General features: G+C 30.5%; 1 protein-coding gene across 1 annotated transcript in view; it reads right to left on the bottom strand.

The window, feature by feature from the left end:
- Nucleotides 1-20,321, bottom strand: part of LOC113388154 (Ca(2+)/calmodulin-responsive adenylate cyclase-like) — a 35,364-nt gene extending 15,043 nt beyond the window's left edge. The window contains 16 exon segments of the mRNA XM_026625556.1: nucleotides 547-710; nucleotides 848-1,041; nucleotides 2,585-2,845; nucleotides 2,948-3,167; nucleotides 3,266-3,412; nucleotides 3,650-3,733; nucleotides 5,743-5,865; nucleotides 6,131-6,409; nucleotides 6,504-6,692; nucleotides 7,189-7,386; nucleotides 7,917-8,184; nucleotides 8,777-8,904; nucleotides 9,272-9,383; nucleotides 19,663-19,934; nucleotides 20,108-20,143; nucleotides 20,145-20,321. Of these exon segments, the coding sequence (XP_026481341.1) occupies nucleotides 547-710; nucleotides 848-1,041; nucleotides 2,585-2,845; nucleotides 2,948-3,167; nucleotides 3,266-3,412; nucleotides 3,650-3,733; nucleotides 5,743-5,865; nucleotides 6,131-6,409; nucleotides 6,504-6,692; nucleotides 7,189-7,386; nucleotides 7,917-8,184; nucleotides 8,777-8,904; nucleotides 9,272-9,383; nucleotides 19,663-19,934; nucleotides 20,108-20,143; nucleotides 20,145-20,321 (2,852 nt within the window).
- Nucleotides 20,322-20,389: the final 68 nt, after the last annotated feature.

The raw sequence follows: 20,389 nt of genomic DNA, 5'->3' as shown, positions 1-20,389 counted from the left end.
CTTAATTTTTTTTTCAACAGTCAATTACAAGAAAATGGCTCAGTAGATTTTCACCTAAAACTAATCAGTATCATTCCCAAATAATATATTCCAACCAGTTTTTGATTTTTTTAAATCGATTTGGTAGTATGAGCTTAAATGTGGACGAAAAGTTTTTTCCAAAGAACACTTTTTTCCAAATTACAAAGAAACGGCTCGACCGATCGCTGTACGGAACTGAGAAAAGATAATCCACATCAAAATACATCGATTGGCTTTTAAATTTTTGAAATCGGTCCAGGCGTTTTTAAAAAATCGTCGATTTACGGCAAAAAAGCTGTTCACATACAAACACACACACACACTTTTTCCAAATTTGGTCTCATTCGATTCAGAATGGCTTGAAACATCGAGAAAACTTGAAATTAGCGAATCGGATTTTTTTATGAAAACATAAACTTCTCCTTCGGGAAGTTAAAAACAGATCTTTGGTATGTATATACGAGTATACTGACTTTTTAATTTATTATCGAAAATAAAAAAAAACGAAAGAAAAAAATATGATACTTGCCATGATCAGGTAGTGGAGGCTTAGGAAGTGGTTTAAGAAATGGCTCCATTTGCGAATGGTTTAAACTACTTTGTACTTGTTGATTTGTTTGGTCAAATATAGTATGTGTAGAAGGCTCTGGGTGATATACATGTTGGCAGTTCTTCTGCATAGGTAGAACCTAATGGAAAAATGAATATAGTAATATTTTTTAACTTGAATTATATATTATATCAACATCAAATTTAAGATTTTATATATATATATATATATATATATATATATATATATATGCCTAACATCTAAAATAATACTTGCCTTAACTATATGAGGTCCATTGTTTCCACTATAAGGTAAAAGCCTACTGCTTTCTCCCATGTTAGAATTTCCCCTAATTAACATTGAGTGCTGAACATATTTTGCTGGAACACATTGCTCATAACGATGCAGGGGTTGATTCATCATTTGATGGTTTATTATTCTACCAGGTGTCACTCTGCCATAAGTTGCACCTAAAAATTGTGGTTACAAGAATAATATAAAAATGTATAAAATGACTGTGTACTAGTAAAAATAGTTTAGTAGTTCAGAAAAATTTTAAATACGGATACAAAGAAAACTAGTTGAAAGTAGCATTTTCCCTAAATGTAAGTTGCATGAATTACCCAATACGTACACATGATAAACTTCATCAATAAGAATTGGGATTTAATGTGTGTGTGTGTATGTTTGTAAGAAATTACAGAACTTCCTGACAACATGGAAAATATTGATGAAATGAGTTCAGTAATATTTTAGAAAGTTGTAAAGTAGGATATGTAACAAAAAATATTCAGTTTCGATCTTTACGTACAAAAGTAGTTGGCATTGGTATTTAGCCTTGAGGCAAGTTACATGAACTTCCCGATTTGTATAAATAATCTACTTAATCCATGATAGATAAATTAATTTATGAGTAGTTAAAAGCATTCGAAGTGGATTTATTACACATTATTGAAAATCGAACACGTCAACCCGGTTGGAGTATTTTTTAAAAGCAAATTTTTAAAAATCAATAATTTTTATAACTGAGCCAGTTTTTTGTAGGACTTTAATTGTTTAGTATGTTCATTAAGACCAAGTACTCTATCGTTATACCAAGTAAATCGTCAAAAAAGTTCCATGAAAATCGGCTTAATTTTTTTTTTTCAACAGTTAATTACAAGAAAACGGCTCGGTAGATTTTCACCTAAAACTAATCAGTATCATTCCCAACTAATATCTTTCGAACAGTTTTTAATTTTTTTAAATCGATTCGGTAGTATGAGCTTAAATGTGGACGAAAAGTTTAACACTTTTTTCCAAATTACAAAGAAACGGCCTGGCCGATCGTCGCATAAAACTGAAGAACGATAATCCTCATCGAGATCAAATCAAATGGCTTTTAAATATCTGAAATCAGTTCAGGCGTTTTTAAGCAAACGTCGATGAAAGTTCTAATTTTGACAAATGCCAAAAAGACCATTTGCAAACTTTAACGAATTTTTAAAGCTAAACGAGTTGTTGTAGGACCGTAATATTTTAGTATGATCTAGAAAAAGATGGTATCTACCGTCAAAAAAATAATAATAAAAATCGACGAAAAAAAATTTTTTAACACCTTATTACAAGAAAACGGTCCGGCCGATCTCTACCAAAAACTAATCAGCACGATTCCCAACCAATATCTTTCGAACGGTTTTTGAATTTTCAAAATCGATTCAGAATTGCGGGCTAAAACGTAGACGAAAAATTGTTCACTTTTCTGCGATTTACAAAGAAACGGTTTGGACGATCGTCGCACAAAACTCAGAAACGCAAGTCCTCATCGAAATACATCGAATGGCTTTTAAATTTTTTAAATCGGTCGAACCGTTTTTGAGAAAATACACACATACTTTTTCCAAATTTGGGCTCATTCGATTCAGAATGGCTTGAAACATCAAGAAAACATAAAATTAGCGAATCGGATTTTTTGATGAAAACATAAACTTCTCCTTCGGGAAGTTTATAATGTTAATCTAATGTTTAATATACCTGTGCTAAACTGATGGTCTTGCCTTTCAACAACAAGGTAAGTCATTGTATCCCCCTTTCCTTTAATCTTCACCATTCCTCTACATTTGAAGTTGTAATGTGTATCTCGAATAACATGAGCTACATTTTCAGTAACTTGTGTGAGACCAGCCAAACCTGTTGAGTCCATGTGGTAGGCGATATTAACAGTTTCACCCCATATGTCATATTGAGGTTTATTAGCTCCTATCACACCTGCTATTACTGGACCAATGTTTACACCTAAGAATAATAGTTATAAGTAATAAATGTTAAATAAAAAGTCTGCTTCATATTCACCTAATAATAATAACATTTAATAAAATTATTGAAAATTATAATTACCTGCTCTTAACATGAAATTTCTATATGTAGATGTATTAAATGTGAGAAGCCGAGCATGCATAGCTTGCGTAAAATCGAGAAGAATGGTAATAAATTTTCTTATTGAATTATTATCTCCATGATTAATCTTATGTTCTGGACTCAATCCCACAGCAGCCATGTATGTGGACCCAAAACATTTGATCTTATCAATTGCTCCAAAACAATCTTCTTGCAACAGCTAAAATTATCATAAAAGTTATAAGTGATAAAAGTAAATATTACATAAATAACTATTCAGAATAATACACACACACAAATATATATTTTATAACAAACCTTATCAAAATCGCATATGATTTCATTTAATTGGCGCAAACAATCAAGACCATTGGTGCTGCTTTCCATATCAGTGCAGAACTCATGGTAATCTGTCACTGTTGCAAAAAGTACTCCAACATAAGCATAGCTTTCGCAATAGAGATCCTGCACAATAAATAAAATATTATAGCAAATTATCATGGAAGTTTTTAGAAGCGGCTGAACTGTATTTCAAAGACATTGTAGATGGTGTTAAAATGTAATTCATCATTATTGAATGTAAATAAAACAATTATCAAAACAAAATTTTATATTGTTTATATAATATAAAATAATATTATATTGCTTTTTGGTTAAAACCAAAAAATGGGTTGAATCCATATACATCAAACAAAATCTTACTGTGCTTCCTGGTCTTCTTTGTTTCTCTAAATAGAATTGTGTCACATGCTGAGGTAAGAGATCATGCAATAGTCTAACACCAGACTGTTGTAAAACATTGCATCATGTCTTGCACGATTGCCTCATTTTTTCTCAAGTAACACAGTCTCATAACTCTCTCTAAACATCTTCCGTGAAGACCAGAAGCAACCAAAAAACATCAATAATTGTACCAGACTTGAAGTATGAGCTGGAACTAATGATCTGCAAAAAAAGAAATTATGTATGAAACTTGTCTAAATAAAAATATGTAGAAATATCTCTGATAAATAATAATCAAATTTGGAATAACAAAAGCTTAATTATGTTCACATAAGCAAGTATTTGCATATGTAAACTAGTTGGTTTGGTATTTAGCCTTGAGGCAAGTTACATGAACTTCCCGATATGTGTAATTAATAGACTTAATCAATAAAAAACAATTTAATTTATGAGTGATTAAAAGTATTCCGAGTGGATTTATTACATATGATTGAAAATGAACGAACACTTTGACTCGGAATATTTTCTAATAGCAAATTTTCAAAAATCACCAGTTTTTATATGATCGTTTGGTTTACTATGTTCATTAAAACCAAGTACTTTATCGTTATACTAAGAAAATCGTCTAATTTTAATTTTAACAAACGTCAAAAAAACTACTCATTTTCTTAATCTTTGATTATATTTTAAAATTAAACTACTTGTCGTAAGGCCGTGATATTTCAGTAAGTTCTATAAGACCATGATATATATCGCAAAAAAAAGTTCCATGAAAATCGGCTTAAATTTTTTTTTCAACAGTTAATTATAAGAAAACGGCTCGGTAGATTTTCACCTAAAACTAATCAGTATCATTCCCAACTAATATATTTCGAACAGTTTTTGATTTTTCAAAATCGATCCGGTAGTTTGAGCTTAAATGTGGACGAAAAGTTTAACACTTTTTTTCAAATTACAAAGAAACGGCTCGGCAGATCGTCTCACAAAACTGACAAATTATAGTCCTCATTGAGATACATCAAATGGCTTTTGAATTTATGAAATCGGTTCAGGCGTTTTTGAGAAAACGTCGATCAAAAGTTTAATTTTGTCAAATGTCAAAAAAACGATACTAATTTTTGCAAACTTTGACGATTTTTCAAAATTAAACGACTTGTCATAGGGCCGTAATATTTTAGTATGATCTACAAGACTATGGTATTTACCGTCAAAAAAAAATCATAAAAATCGTCGAATTTTTTTTTAAAAAACTTTATTGCAAGAAAACGGCCCGGCCGATCTCTACCAAAAACTAATCAGCACGATTCCCAACCAATACCTTTCGAACGGTTTTTGAATTTTCAAAATCGATTCAGAATTGCGGGCTAAAACGTGGACGAAAAATTTTTCACTTTTGTGCGATTTACAAAGAAACGGCCCGGCTGATCGTCGCACAAAACTTAGAAACGCTAGTCCTCATCGAGATACATAGAATGGCTATTAAATTTTTGAAATCGATCCAGCCGTTTTTGAGAAAACGTCGATTTACGGCAAAAAATCTGTTCACACACACACACACACACACATACACACACACACACATACTTTTTCCAAATTTGTTCTCATTCGATTCAGAATGGCTTGAAACGTCAAGAAAACATAAAATTAGCGAGTCGGATTTTTTTATGAAAACAAACTTCTCCTTCGGGAAGTTAATTAAGGTTTAAGTTTTTGTTATTCAAAATATCAACAATTATCAAGTCAATCTCTTTAAAAGTACTTTCAATTAAAGTACTTTCTTTAATATTCTATCGTCTTCACTAATTAATTACAATAATTAGATCAGAGTAGTTAATTTATTAGATTATTAATTTAGAAACATTATTTCTTTCCAAATCCAAATTTAATGTCTGAGTAATATAAATTATTGATAGAACTATCATCATGTTAACATAATATACAATGACTCACCTGACTATCGAATCATAACAATGGAATAGATCAATATGAGAGAGCTGGACAAACAATGTATAACAAATCATGATGAAGATCAAAATAGATAATTTTGCCCATAGTAATAATTTAAAAAATACAGCAACGGCTAACCCTGATAGAATGCCTCCAAGGGGTACATATATAGGGACTGGGCAAGACAAATGATCATTAACTGAATGTGCCTGAGATATTTCACATGAAGGATTGGGCAAACAAGTGAACTGAAAAATAAAATTAATTATATAATAAAAAATTATACATCAACTTTCCATATAGTAGAATGAAAGCAGGTAATAAAATCCTATTTAAACACACAAAGGATTAAGATCCAAAAAATAAGAAAAACATTCAATTTATTATTGTGATGATTACCAATCGCTAACATTATTTTAACATTTAATCAGGTATACAGACAAAGTATGTTTTTTTAACAATATAGATATAAACTGATTTCAATATAAAATCATAAATGAATAATCTACTCACCACATTCAAAATTGATACTGAGAAAACAAGTAAAACAGTAAAAATTGTCAACGCTAGTCTTAAAGTAAAACTTTTAGTAACATCCCAGAATATCCATTGTAACCTTGCTGCTAGTAATAACATCAGTAATGAAGTGACCCAGGCAAAGGCCGTTAAGAAAAGCAGTAGTAAAAATAAAGTTCGAGGTAGCATAAGGCCTTGGATACCTGCACCACAAACAACCAATATCAAGCAACACCAAAGAGATGCAGCAAACTCTGGGTCACATTCATGACGATACTGGAAAGTTACCAATAAATAAATATAATAATTCTTTGTTATTGAAACATATTTTACAAATAAGCATGTGTAACTTAATAAAAATTATAAATACCATGGCTTCATTTTGCTTATCTCGAAGACATAAAGTCAGATATCCTATCTGAGCATCGTTTTCTAAATCCAGATATTGAGCTTCTATGGCTGTTGCTAGATTTCTATCAATGCGGTTGCTTGTATGCAGATTTCTTAGAACATTGCAAGATCTTTTCTTGAAAGGTCTTAGATTTGAAACACCAGTAACCTAAAAACATATATTCTAAATTAAATTTTATTCCAAAAAAAATAATTCCTGTTTTGTTCAAATAAAAATTCAATAATGGGAATGTGAAAATATGCAGAGTAATTTTGAAATTTTGAAAAAAAATATTTATGTGCATATTAAATCATCAAAATTTACTATCAAATAAATTAAATTACCAACATTTGAAATATTTTGTTTTAAGTTTTTTTCCATCTTTCTTATTAAGGCAACTTTTAAAAAAAATGTTGAAGCTCAAATTTTATTTCAGTGAGTTAAACCTATTTCATATTCTTTGTAATTATTCTCAGTCATAATTAAAATCTTGCAACGGTTTGAAATAACAGGATTATGTATCATTCAAAATCATGAATTATAAATAATTTAAAGAAATATATCTATAGAATTATCAGATCAGACTGATTAAAAATTAGTGTCCATAGCAGTATAATATTTTCAAGTTAGTATTAATTTCCAAAATTATTTTATGCTAACATACTTTAGAAGCTGAAGAATCAGCATCAACTCTTGGTGCATTAGCACTCTCATTTTCACCGATGAAAGCAAATGGAATTTCCGCTCCAAATTTTATGTTGTGCAGTAATTGATTTATACTCGCAACTTTTCTAATAGATAATTCGTGTTTTTGCAGCGTACCCAGTGGTGCATTCATTTCCAAAGTGCATAATGCGAGCGCCTATAATAAAAATTAGTAAATTAGAAAACAGTAATGTATGGCGTAAGACCTTTAGCAAATTATTTGAACTTTCTAGGTAGATGAACAAAAGTAATATTTTTTTAATCTTTAGAATTTCGAACAAAATATTCTGCACACCAGTAACTGCGTTAAATGATAATGTTGCAAATAGGGGATAATCGTTTATCAATGTCAAAGACACAAATACTTTGAAATATCATTTGTCTCGCCACTAGGACAAACTTAAATTTTGCCTAATTTTATTTGTATAAAATGTTTTAAATTATTTATGATAGTAGTTAATTCAATCTTGAAGCATTTTGCTGCAACATACGGAAATAGTATGTTATATGTGTGCATGAATAAGAACATTGTATTTACATATGTATATAAAACTAAAATATATGTATATAAAAAGATGTTATATGCATATTTGCATATACCAGACATACGCTGATTTATATAATCAACATATTAAGTGAAACAAAGTACCTTTGTATAGTTTTTTTAATAAATTAAAACAAACTCACTTTTCTTCTGCGTGGTGGTGGGACAATATAATATGTCCCTCCTGGTGCATCTGTTACGTCATACTCGCCCGTCAACGCATCAATGGTGGCTCTGGACACGTGAACTTTACCAGCGTCTCCTGACATTTGCAATCTTCTAGCCATGGATACATTTTTTGACCAAATATCGAATTGTCTCCTTTTTATTCCTGATACGTAACATGTCGCAGAACCGGAGTGAATTCCAACTCGAATACTCAACGGAGCATTTGTTTGACCAATCATTTGACTTCAAAATTTCAAGATTAAATAGCAATAAAAATCAAGTAATAAAAAAGATGATAACTTATAAATATGTGATGGTACTTAATTAATGTAAACACTAGTTGCACAGAAAATGCTTGCAGCGTGGAGTTATGAACACTTATGTAAACAGTATTCAAACTCGATTGTAATGTAATATATAACAATAAGTAATTTTGAGATATTTATTACACATTATTACATTTTCTGCGACATAATTTAAACAAAATTATAATAAATTTCTGTGGTACCTATAGGTAATAAAATGAAAATAGCACCATAAAGACGGAAACTAGATTTTGAAAATAATGCATTGTTGTTGTTAAGGTTGTTTACATACAACTTATTCAATAAAATTTTTAATAAATTAAATTAATTTTAATTACTAAATTACTTTCATTAATAGCCAATTCAATATTACTTCATATCAATTGTCATTAGTAAACAAAACTACTAAATAGATAAATATACTAAATAGATAAGTATATTTAAACTTAAGCTAATAATGTGCTACTTATATATATATATATATATATATATATATATATATATATATATATAATTTCCAATTAGCTTACCAAATTGCTTCTATCAAATCAAGTCCAAGCTCTACACAGCAACGAGCATGGTCAGATCTCATTTCATTGATTCCAGAAACACAAAAATAGCAATCGCCTAATAACTTTATTCGTAAACAGTGGTTCTCCTATTCAAGCATTTAGAAAAATGTGCTTTTATTATTTTGTTATTTCGATATTGTACTATATAATTGCATATATAATCCAGTCATTCTAGCTTAAATTAGGTAATAATCTCGGAATTCGAATCTCGGAGATACCCAGTTGTATGTCTGTAAATACTTGTATATTGACACCCTAAAGTTGTCTCAAAACCTACATAACTTTAGGGTATCGATATACAAGTATTTACAGACTTACAGCTGGGTATCTCGAATTCCGAGATGAATTTACTATAATGACTGGACTATAAAAGAAAAGGTATAAATATGCGAAATATGATTTAAGTAAACTATATATCAGTTTGATTGAATAATAAAAAGTTGAATTACTCACGTTTGATAAGTGATCAAATCTACCAAACAATTCATTCATTATGCGAACAAGTTCTAGTGGACCGCATTGTGCACTTAATTGGGTGAAACCAACAATATCAGCAAATAGAAAACTGAAATTATATAAACTATTATTATCATAATAATTATTTCTAAACACAAACTATAATTTAATGAAAACTATATAAACACTTCCAACTTTCCACCCTAAATTATATTCAATATAGAACAAAAATTAGTTCAGTTTTTGTTATATATAGTATCTATTCAAATTTTAAACCATTATTGATAGCCATAGAGTAATCACAAATTTAAATTAAAAACGACCTTAGATCGTTTCTCATATTTTTTTAGCGTAGTTAATTCCAAGACAGTCTCAAACGCTCTGGTTACTTTGTAAAATTATAAAGAAACTAAATTTAGAAAGCCATTATACGATACGAAAATTTAAATACACATATTCGTGTTCAGCGCCCATTAACGATGAAGTCTTTCCTAAAATGCTACTTCCACCAAAATGTTTCTTAATAATCACAACCATTTTCAACTCCATTTTTCAATTTAACTACTGGCCATATGTTTGGAAGAATGCAGAAATCAAAATGATTCCAAAACCAAACAAAGGTTCATTTGACGTAAAATCTTATCAACCTATAAGTCTTCTTCCATCCCTATCAAAAGTATTAGAAAGACTTATTTTACAAAGACTATTAGAAGACCATCCCAAAGAAACCTCGATACCTAACCACCAATTTGGTTTCAGAAGACATCATTCAACAATTCAGCAATGCAACAGAACAACCATCTCAATCGTCAGAATTAAAGAAAACATTTCCAAAATACTTCACAATTTTGGAATCATACTTATCTAACAGAACTTTTCAAATTAAAGAAAACGAAGAACTCTCCTCTCTAAAACCAATTCATTCCGGTGTTCCGCAAGGTAGTGCTCTCAGTCCAATATTATATCTGCTATTCACGAGTGATATGCCACTCGATCCGGCCTTAACAATAAGCACATATGCTGATGACATTGCCATTACCTCAAGTCATAAGGATGTGATAACAGCTACTTTTTTACTTCAAAATAATCTGGCAAAGACATAACTATGGCTAGATAAATGGGACATAAAAACTAACGTTCAGAAATCTCAACACCTCATCATTTCACTGAAAAGCCACACAAAACCTGCTTTGTATTTGAATAAGACAATTATATCAAACCAAGAATCCGTGAAATACCTAGAAATACATATAGATTGTAAACTAAATTGGAAAATGCATATTTCAATAAAAAAATAAACAAATAGATTTAAAACTGAAAGAAATAAACTGGCTGAAATAGATGAACAAGTATAAACCACGTGAAGTAAAACCACATCATAAATGAACAAGTGTAAGCCCTATAAAGTAGAACCACCAGTAAGTTATTGTAATCGTCCAAAAATCGAAATTGAAAATTCTTGCATTTCTCGACGTTTCGAAGGTTTCTGAACATTTTGGCATACCTCAGAAAAAATGGTTGTGTGTGTGTGTTTTGTGTGTCCGCATTTTTTTCGTTCACGTTTTCGGGCGCACGGATCAACCGATTTGAATGGTTCAAAAAACATTCGATTCCTATTGACAGGGAGATGTGCTGAATAGTTTTTGGCAAAGGCAGGTCCAGCAGGTACGGAGATAAAGAGCAAAGAGTGCAGAAAATATAAATCGAGTTTTTGAGATAATGAAGCATCCGATTTGAATGATCTAAAAAATATTCAATTAGTAATGATAGGGAGAAGTGGTTATTGGTTTTTGGCAAGGGCAGGCCCAGCCATTTCGAAGATACAGAGCTAAATGTGCAAAAAATGTCAGTTTCTGAGAGAACTAAGGGTACGATTTGAATGATTCAGACCTTGATTAAACCTTCTGCTTGTTTTAACAAAATAATTGATTTTGGAAAAAAAAATTGTTTCAAATTTTTTTTTCAATTTTTTTTTCAAAAAAATTTTTTGTATATCGAAAATAATTCAGATTTTATTTTTAATTCTGACTAAAGTTCTATTATACTTTAAACAAATAATTTCAATTTTGCAATTCAGTTTATATAATTCTTATAAATATTTAACGATATTACAGAATTTATGATAATCTGTTTAAAAACATTTAATATTCCTCGAACATTTCGCAACGGTACGGGAAGTTCGAGCAATTTGCCTTAAGGGGTTAGGGGTACTTGCAGGCAGGAAAAAATGAGTGTTTTCAGTATTTTTTTTTTGTTATTAAACGATGTTTTTCTACAAAAATATTAATACAGCATTATTATACTATGTTTTGACTTGATGTAACAAAAATTTCAGAAAAAAAAATCAATATTCCCAAAGTTACAGCCGTTTTTGTTGACCCTGTTTCGAAAAACGGCCCTGGCGGTGACCATCATAACTCCTTAGAGATTCATCTAAAATCAATCAAATTAAAAAAATAGTTTTATGAATAGTTAATTCCGGGCCGGATCGAAGGTTTTCTTTTTTTTGCAAAAATTAACAAAATGGCAGCATCAGAAAGAAAAAATCTAGATTTTTGGGTAAAAATCAACAGTTAATTGGTCTTAAAAAATTCAAATTTTTGAAAAAATAAAAATCCTTCGATCAGGCACGAGTTTATTATGTATTCTAATAGCTGTATGAATTTCATTAAAATTTACTAAGTGGTTTTCGAGTTACAGTGGTCACCGTTTCAAAAAACATAGTTTTGAGAAAAACGCGTTTAAAGTTTCACATTGGATTTACGTACAGAAATTCGAATTATTGAATTACTTAAACCAAGCCGTCTATATCTGGGCCATATAATAGTTTATCAGTCATTGTGCAAGTTTCCAAAATTTCCATTTGCTGTTGCCTACAAAGCATTCTGGCCTCCTGAGTGTTCTCGTTGGCGCGCTGATCTGCCACTTTCACACGTGCAGCATCCAATTTTTCAGCATACCAATGGGAATTATACCCACAATTAGGTTCTAAGGTATCCATAATCAATAATAATAATTATGTATATGCATTCAGCAATTTGTACGATAGTAAAACTAGTATTCACGGTTTCTAGGTATATTTTTTACACTAGTTGGTTGAAGCTTTTAATTTTTTCTGATTATGGATTTAATCTTGAACCAAAACATCTTGAAAGTAAATTATCATTGCTGAGATCGTTGTAAATCGGTTTGAAAGCTTTTAAAACATCAGGAGGTGAGGGAGAATGATCTTGAGTATAAGTATCGAGCTCTCCACTTGCGTCAACGCGCTGGTAAGTGTCCAATAACTCAAAAAGTAATCATCGGATCAACTTGAAATTTTCAGAGAATATTTTCAAGATCTTACCCTTAATGAAAATGCAAAAAAAGAAAAATCGATTTTTCAAAAATCCCAAGTACCCCTAACCCCTTAAAGCACGATGCCATGCGCCCCACTATTTAAAATTAATGTTAGACGATTTTACTTTGTATAACGATAGAGTACTTGGTCTTAATGAGCATACTAAACAATTAAAGTCCTACAAAAAACTGGCTCAATTATAAAAATTATTGATTTTTGAAAATTTGCTTTTAAATAAAAAATACTCCAACCGGTAAATCCACTTCGAATACTTTTAACTACTCATAAATTAATTTATATTTTATTGATTAAGTCGATTATTTACACAAATCGGGAAGTTCATGTAACTTGCCTCAAGGCAAAATACCAATACCAACTAGTTGATTATTGTTTTCATTATTAAGAGGCACACCTAGTATGACAACCTAAAAAAGGTCATTTATGAAAATTAAAAGAACAAAAGAACTAGTGAATACACCTATTTGAAATTTTGAGGGTATCTTTATACATGTTTTGAGAATACACAGTAATTTTTTAAATAAAATATTAAATATTTTTGAAATGACACGCAATCTTCGGCGGCGCCATAAAAGAGGTCCTCCACTGCTGGAGTGATTGCAGCCTTCTCCGTTGATAAAACATAATAAAAAAAAATCTCGTTAAACTAGAACATATTGTCTGTATAATGACCCTCGGGCGAACAAAAAAATCAAAAATTGATAAAATGGCGGCATCTTGAAAAAAAAATTAATTGCCTGCCAAAATTCGATTTTTGTTCCGATCAAAAAACTGGAGGGTCATCGTATGGAAAACTATATAGAGGAGACGCAAAAAAAATTGATAGCGATCGGATCATTTGTCTCAGAGTAATCATTCCAGCAAATTCGAAAAGTGCTGTTTCGAGAAAACGCGTTTAAAGATAAAATGATCGTTATACTATATACTCTATATACTATTTTAAATTGTTGTAACTCAAAAACTATTTGAGATATCGATTTAAAATTTTATTATGTTATTTTTAAAGGTATAACCTTTCGAAATATGGAAAAATTCAAAATTCGATTTTTTGAAAATTTCACACTAGGTGTGTGTCCCTTAATACTATTATTTTTATTATTATTTTTTCTTTTAGATAAAATTACGATAAAAATGATAAAAGAACTGCCAGAAAAGGGATTTAGATTATTAACAATAATATTCAATTCAATTCTTAGATTAAAAGTGTTCCCTCAAACTTGGAAAGTAGCTAAAATAATTCTTATACGTAAACCTGGGAAAGATCCTCATTTACTGTCTTCCTATAGACCAATAAGCCTACCTTCTTGTATTTCGAAGATATTTGAAAAATTATTACTCCAACGCATTAAGTCAGAATTGTTGAATCAAAACCTAATTCCAAATCACCAATTCGGCTTTAGAGAACAACACTCAACAATAGAACAGGTTCATCGCCTAGTAAATATAATTAACGAATCGTTCCATGCAAGCAAATATTGTTCGGCTGTATTTTTAGACGTTGCGCAAGCATTTGACAAAGTATGGCACACTGGTTTGTTGTACAAACTAATACGCTGTTTATCAGAACCGATATTTTCAATAATAAAATCGTTCCTTGAAAATAGGGAATTTTTCGTCAGCATTAACAACGAGGAGTCGACCAAAAGAAAGATCCTCTCTGGGGTGCCCTAGGGAAGCGTCCTTTCTCCAACTCTATTTCTTATATTCACAGCGGATTTTCCTTTATACTCCGGAACAAGCGTGTCGACATTTGCTGACTATACATGTATCATTGCCTCCAATAAAGATCCCGCAATAGCTTCGCAACTATTACAAGAACATATAGATATTCCTACAAAATGGCTTTCTTTTTGGACTGCTCAAAATCTACGCATATCACTTTCACGCCGCGTACTGGTATATGCCCTATATTAAGTTAAATGGACAGGAAATCCCAGTAAAAGATAGCGTAAAATATCTCGGAATACACCTAGACACAAAATTGAACTGGAGAGTTCACATTAACAAGAAAAAACAGCAGATTGATGAACTATTTAAAAAACATTACTGGCTACTGAATAAACGTTCCGAACTGTCGACAAACAACAAACTAATTACACCCAGGCCTCGCTATACGGCCGCTCTTTATACGGCCTTTCGCTATAACGGCCCTCTTTAATTAAGGAACGTTTTCGATATACGGCCTAAAATGTTTCGCTATAACGGCTTTTTTAAATTCCCGTAGCGCAAGTTATAGTAATCGCAAAAAAATCGAAAATGAAAATTTTTATATATCTTTAAACTATAACGTTTCAAAGGTTCAAACGTTTTGGAAAAACTATAATATCAAGGATGCTGTTGAGAACATTAGTGAATCCTGGAAGGAATTGAAATCGACAACAATGAATCATGTTTGGAAAGAAATATGGCCAGAATGTATAAAAACTACCGATGCAGAAGTTAATTCCTTCCTGAAGTTAGACAAAACATTTTGGATTTAGCACATGATCTCGGTTTTGAAGATTTAAACGAATCTGATGTGCTGGATCTACTTGCAGCTAATCAGTTGCAAGCAGAGCCGGCAATTGATGAAGATACAGAACGTGTTGTATCCAAACAGCTAACATCAAAAATCATGTCGAGCGCTTTTTCATATTTTGAACAAGGAATAACATCTTCCTTGAAAACGATCCTGACGTCGAACGTAGCGCTAATGTCTCTCGAGGAATTAACTCAGCCATTAGCTGTTATAAATCACAAATCAATCACATCAAACCACCAGCGCAAAATGATGGTGACAGTAGTCTGTATTTAAAAATTATGGAATGTTTTTGAAGTTTTTTATTTTATGTAAAATTTATGTTCTTGTTAAATATGTTTATAATTTAAACAAAATAAAATATAAAATGCATTTTGAATGATAACCATATTATATATTTATTAAATTTGGAACCGATCCCATTGAATTTGTATGAATACGTATTAGAATAATTGATTCGTTATACGGCTTTTCGCTTTACGGCCAAGTTTTGCGGAACGTATCTAGGCCGTAAAGCGAGGCCCCAGAGTATTTACAAATGTATTTTCAAACCAGTGTGGTCTTATGGGATTCAACTATGGGGCACCGCCAAAAAAAAACAATCTACAGATTATTCAGCGAGTGCAGAAAAAAATCATACGGCAGGCACTGAACGCACCTGTACCTAACTGAACTGTTAAGCCGGCCACAGACGTAACTGTATACTTGCGCAACCTGCGACTTGCACATGTGTTCTGTAGCGTCTGTGGCGTGTTTTTTGCGCAACTTGACAGACTGGTGCAAGCGAGTAGGCATGAGCACTTTTTCATTATTTTAATTGCGCAACCATTCAAGTCGGCAAGTTCATTCGTTGGCCGCGCGTGGCAGCACATGTCCCGTTTTATTTTACTTGTAGCGAATTCATAATACAAGTTTATGAAGTTATCGACAATTAAAAGTTATTAAATTAGCCCTCTGAACACTTTGAATTCTCTTCTGATGCTGTAAATACATAAATTAATAAAAAAGATATATTTTTAGGTTATGTTTTGACATTTATTATTTGACATTTGTGATATGCTTGCGCAAGTACTTGAACATAAACTTGAACCGTCTGTGGGCGCTGTGAAAATACGCCTGGTTGCGCATTCATTCAGTTGCGCAAGTATACAGTTACGTCTGTGGCCGGCTTTAGGTACGTTCCTAACTGGTTGATTCACCAGGACAGCAACATGATGACAGTAAATGAAGAAATTCAACAAAAAACAAACAACTACAAAAGAAGAATAGACGAACACCCAAATTACTTGGCACACAAAGTATTCTCAGAAGCGCGCCCAACAAGACTAAAACGAAAAATTTCCAATGATCTCATAAATTTGTAAACGCTAGCATTATTATTATTATTATTATTATTATTATTATTATTATTATTATTATTATCTTACTATTTCTATTATTATTATTTTGTTATATTTTATTATTTTTCTAGTATTACTTTATTACTCAGAAATTTTATTTATATTATTTATTAATTTTATTTTTATTATTATTTGCTTATGTTTTATATCAAATCATATTACGGATATTATTTTCATGTAAATTTTATCCTTTGCACTTTTATTTATTTAAATTTATGTTATTATTTATCAATATTACTAGATGTTAATAATTTAACAGTTGTAATACTTATTGAAATTAAAAAATATATATATATATTTTTTTTCTTTTATTTAATCTATTTCTTTTCTTTAATTTCTTATATTCTATTTTTTTCTTGATTTTGATTTTCAATACCATCACTTTTAACTTTTAGATTATATTGTAATCTTATTGTTAAAACTAGCAGATATAAAAAAATATAATAGAGCATATTCCTGGAAATACATAGCTTGAAAACATGAAGTTGCATTTTTTTATTTTGAAGTTGGCAGCTCTTTTGTAATGTTATAACTTCAGTGCACAGATGCAATATTAATAATTATGTAGTCAGTTATCAATTATAAAAGTGTTAAAAAATTTAAAAATAAGTTAGTTATCAGTTGTTAACTAATAATCGACAAAAAGTGGTATTTATTAAATAGATGTAAGTAAATAAATGCATAATTAACCAATCCGAATTTTGAAGAATTAACTGTTATATTCGCCAATCATTTCGATGCGTTTATAATTAATTTAATAAATGATGGTTATGTGTATTCCAAAAATTCATTTATTTTTAGGAACAGTATTCATCAAAAATGAATACTCAAGCCGAAGATTTCTTATTTCAAGAAGAATGTACAGACGGGGAAAACGTAAGATATTTTGAAGAAGGCGATTCGTACCGTTCATATGTCAATCACGATCTACCATATATCGACGATTCAGATCATGAAAGTAATATTGAATTTAACCCTGAACAACAAGAAAATCGAAATGAGATAGAAACAAGAGATGCAGATCCTAATTATGAGAGGCCAAGTTTCAACTCTGATCTTCTCGATAAAGGTAACCCTCAACAGAGCAGTAGTAGCAAAACTGAAAATGCAATCAATTATGCAACTCAACTGGAGGTCGACGAGTATAATGTAAAAATAAACACACAATTAAAACACTTAATAAACCAAAAAACAAAATACGATTTCGAAATTCGCGATTTAAGAAAACGCTTGAAACAATCAGAGGAGAGATACACACGCCAGATTAAAGATTTGACCGAATTGCAATTATTATATGAGCAATGCAAAAAAGATTTCAAACTAGAAAAAGATGAAAGATGCATAACAGCTACCGATTGGGAAAATCTGAAGATAAATACAAATTTCGTAGAACAAAGATTGGCAAATATTGAAAATTTGTGGCCTGAAATGCAAAATTATCTTCACAAACAAGTGATAGATAAACAGAATCTACAGAAAAATATTGATATTCTGAATCAACAATTATATGCAATAAACATTCGTCAGAAAAATGATTTATGTTCATATAAGAAATCGCTGGAAGAGTTGAAAGAAAAGGAGATAATGTTGTCAGAAAATGTAGACAGTCTAAATGCAGAATTGACAAAAAGCGCAGACCACAATTCTATTATGCAAAAACAAATCAGTGAACTTGAACAGCAACGTGCAGAATCTATGAATAAAATTACAAATTATAAATCAGATATAACTGAACTCACAAATAAAATTAATATCTTACAGCAGGACTATGAAAATATTCTAGAAAAATACAAGCAAGAATCGGCGTCTTCTGCAACGACTAAAATCGAAAATGAAACAATCATAGATAGCATGAATAAGTTATTAACAAACACAGAAGCATTGAAAGAAGAAAACATGAAACTGAAATCAGACCTCACAGTTTTTGAACAACTTAATCAGGAATATAAACAAAAATCTGACAATGATTTGAGAGCCATAAAAGATCTTGCTAATCATCTCGATTTGTGTAAAGCCGAATGTCAACAAAAAATAAAAGCTGAACAAGCATTTGCTGAAAAACAAAATTTGGAGCTACAACAACACATCAAGGATTTAACAGAAAAATATAACTCATATAAAACTAATAAAGAACAAGAGATTGCTGAGAAAAATATGAAGTTATCCGAGTATGATACTTTAGTAAATGAACTAAATCGAAACTTGAGTAACACTTCACAAAGATTAGAATCAAAATCATCTGAGAACATGAAACTTTTGCAAGAGTTAATGCAGAATAAAATAACAATAAAATCACTAACAGATGCAAAAGAAGTTTTATTGGACCAGCTGCAAGGAAAAAACAAGCATATCGAAATGCTCAGAACAGCTCAAAGTTTGAAGAGCAATAAAACAGCTTTTGTGGCTCCTGCCAAAAATGAATCTTCTACTAAAATTTCAACTAACTATGACAGTGACAGCAGTGCTGATAAAAGAATTTTGGAAGATTATTATGATGAGAATAATGTCAAGAGAAAGAGGATAATTCTAAAAAGAGATATGCGTCGACTGCAATCTATGACACAATCTTCTGATCAACCAACACAAAAACTAAAGCGTAGATTGAGCAGTAATGAAAAAGAGCAAAAAGAAGATGCTTAAGAGAAACTTATATATATATATATATATATATATATATATATATATATATATATATATATAAAATACTTCATTCCACCAATTTCATGGAATATTAAATACTTAAATGTGTTTTTCTTAACAGTATATATAAAATTAAAATATTCATATATTAGATGTATAATTAAATAAATAAAAATTCTTTAAAGAAAATTGCAAAATATAAAATTATTTGATAAAATAATTCATTATCATAAAGTTCAACAATATATATTAAGTGCTATCTATATACCATGGGCATAGCCAGGCAATGATCAAAATAAGGATTAACATGAGTATTACCTTTAGTATGACTAACTTATTTGTTTTATATTTGAATAATTAATTATCATCACAATCATGAAACCAAGTCAATAATGCCTTCAGCTATGCTCATGATATGAAAATAAATTGATGGTGCTCATTCAACTTAGTTTATGTATAATTTCTATAATACCTTAATTTCTCATGATATTGTAGATAAGATTTATGTGTAGGTGTGTCTCTGAATGCATGGGTAAGATCAAATTTCATTTCACCAGCAACATGCTGGGGTAAAAGTGATAATAAAATTCTGTCCAATCTCTCATTTTCGTCATCGTAATCCAGTTTGGCAGAAATTAATTTTCTTGTGTCAAGAAAAGCTTTTCTGTGATTCTGTTCTGTAAATCTATGCAAAATAATTCCACAAGCATTGACTGCTACAAAAATAAGTAAATTGGCACCAACCTAGAATATAGACAAAGAATTTAGGTAAACCTTATATTTTCTAATTGGATTAGATAATTAAATTTAATATAAATATAAAATTTCAAGTATAGTAATTTAACTCTAAATTTAGGTAAATTTGAAACTAATGTTAAACCGAATGTAAAGGCAGGCCAATTAGTTATGGAACTCACTTGATACCAGTAAGTATCCAAGTAATGCTTTGTTGTAATAAACTGACTCCACTTGAATAATTGTTAAACATATTCCAAAAAGGCTAGCATGCCAAGCATACAATGGCATCATTGTGTAAGCAATAAATGAAATAAAAGACACTAGCCAAACGCCTTCTGAACTAACTCCATGAGATTCAGCAGGTAATGTAAATTGCATCAAATCAGCTGCCATTGTCGTCACAGTTAAGGTCGTACAAAAGAATAAAATGGTTTAACAGACCTAAAAAAAATAATTTTAAT

The sequence above is a fragment of the Ctenocephalides felis genome, unplaced genomic scaffold, assembly GCF_003426905.1.
Source record: "Ctenocephalides felis isolate EL2017-DRISC unplaced genomic scaffold, ASM342690v1 CF-g0.4_SCAFFOLD_03572, whole genome shotgun sequence".
Classification (NCBI taxonomy): Eukaryota; Metazoa; Arthropoda; class Insecta; order Siphonaptera; family Pulicidae; genus Ctenocephalides; species Ctenocephalides felis.
Note: the sequence above shows the minus strand (reverse complement) of the source record. Positions and strands in the feature narration are given on the sequence as shown.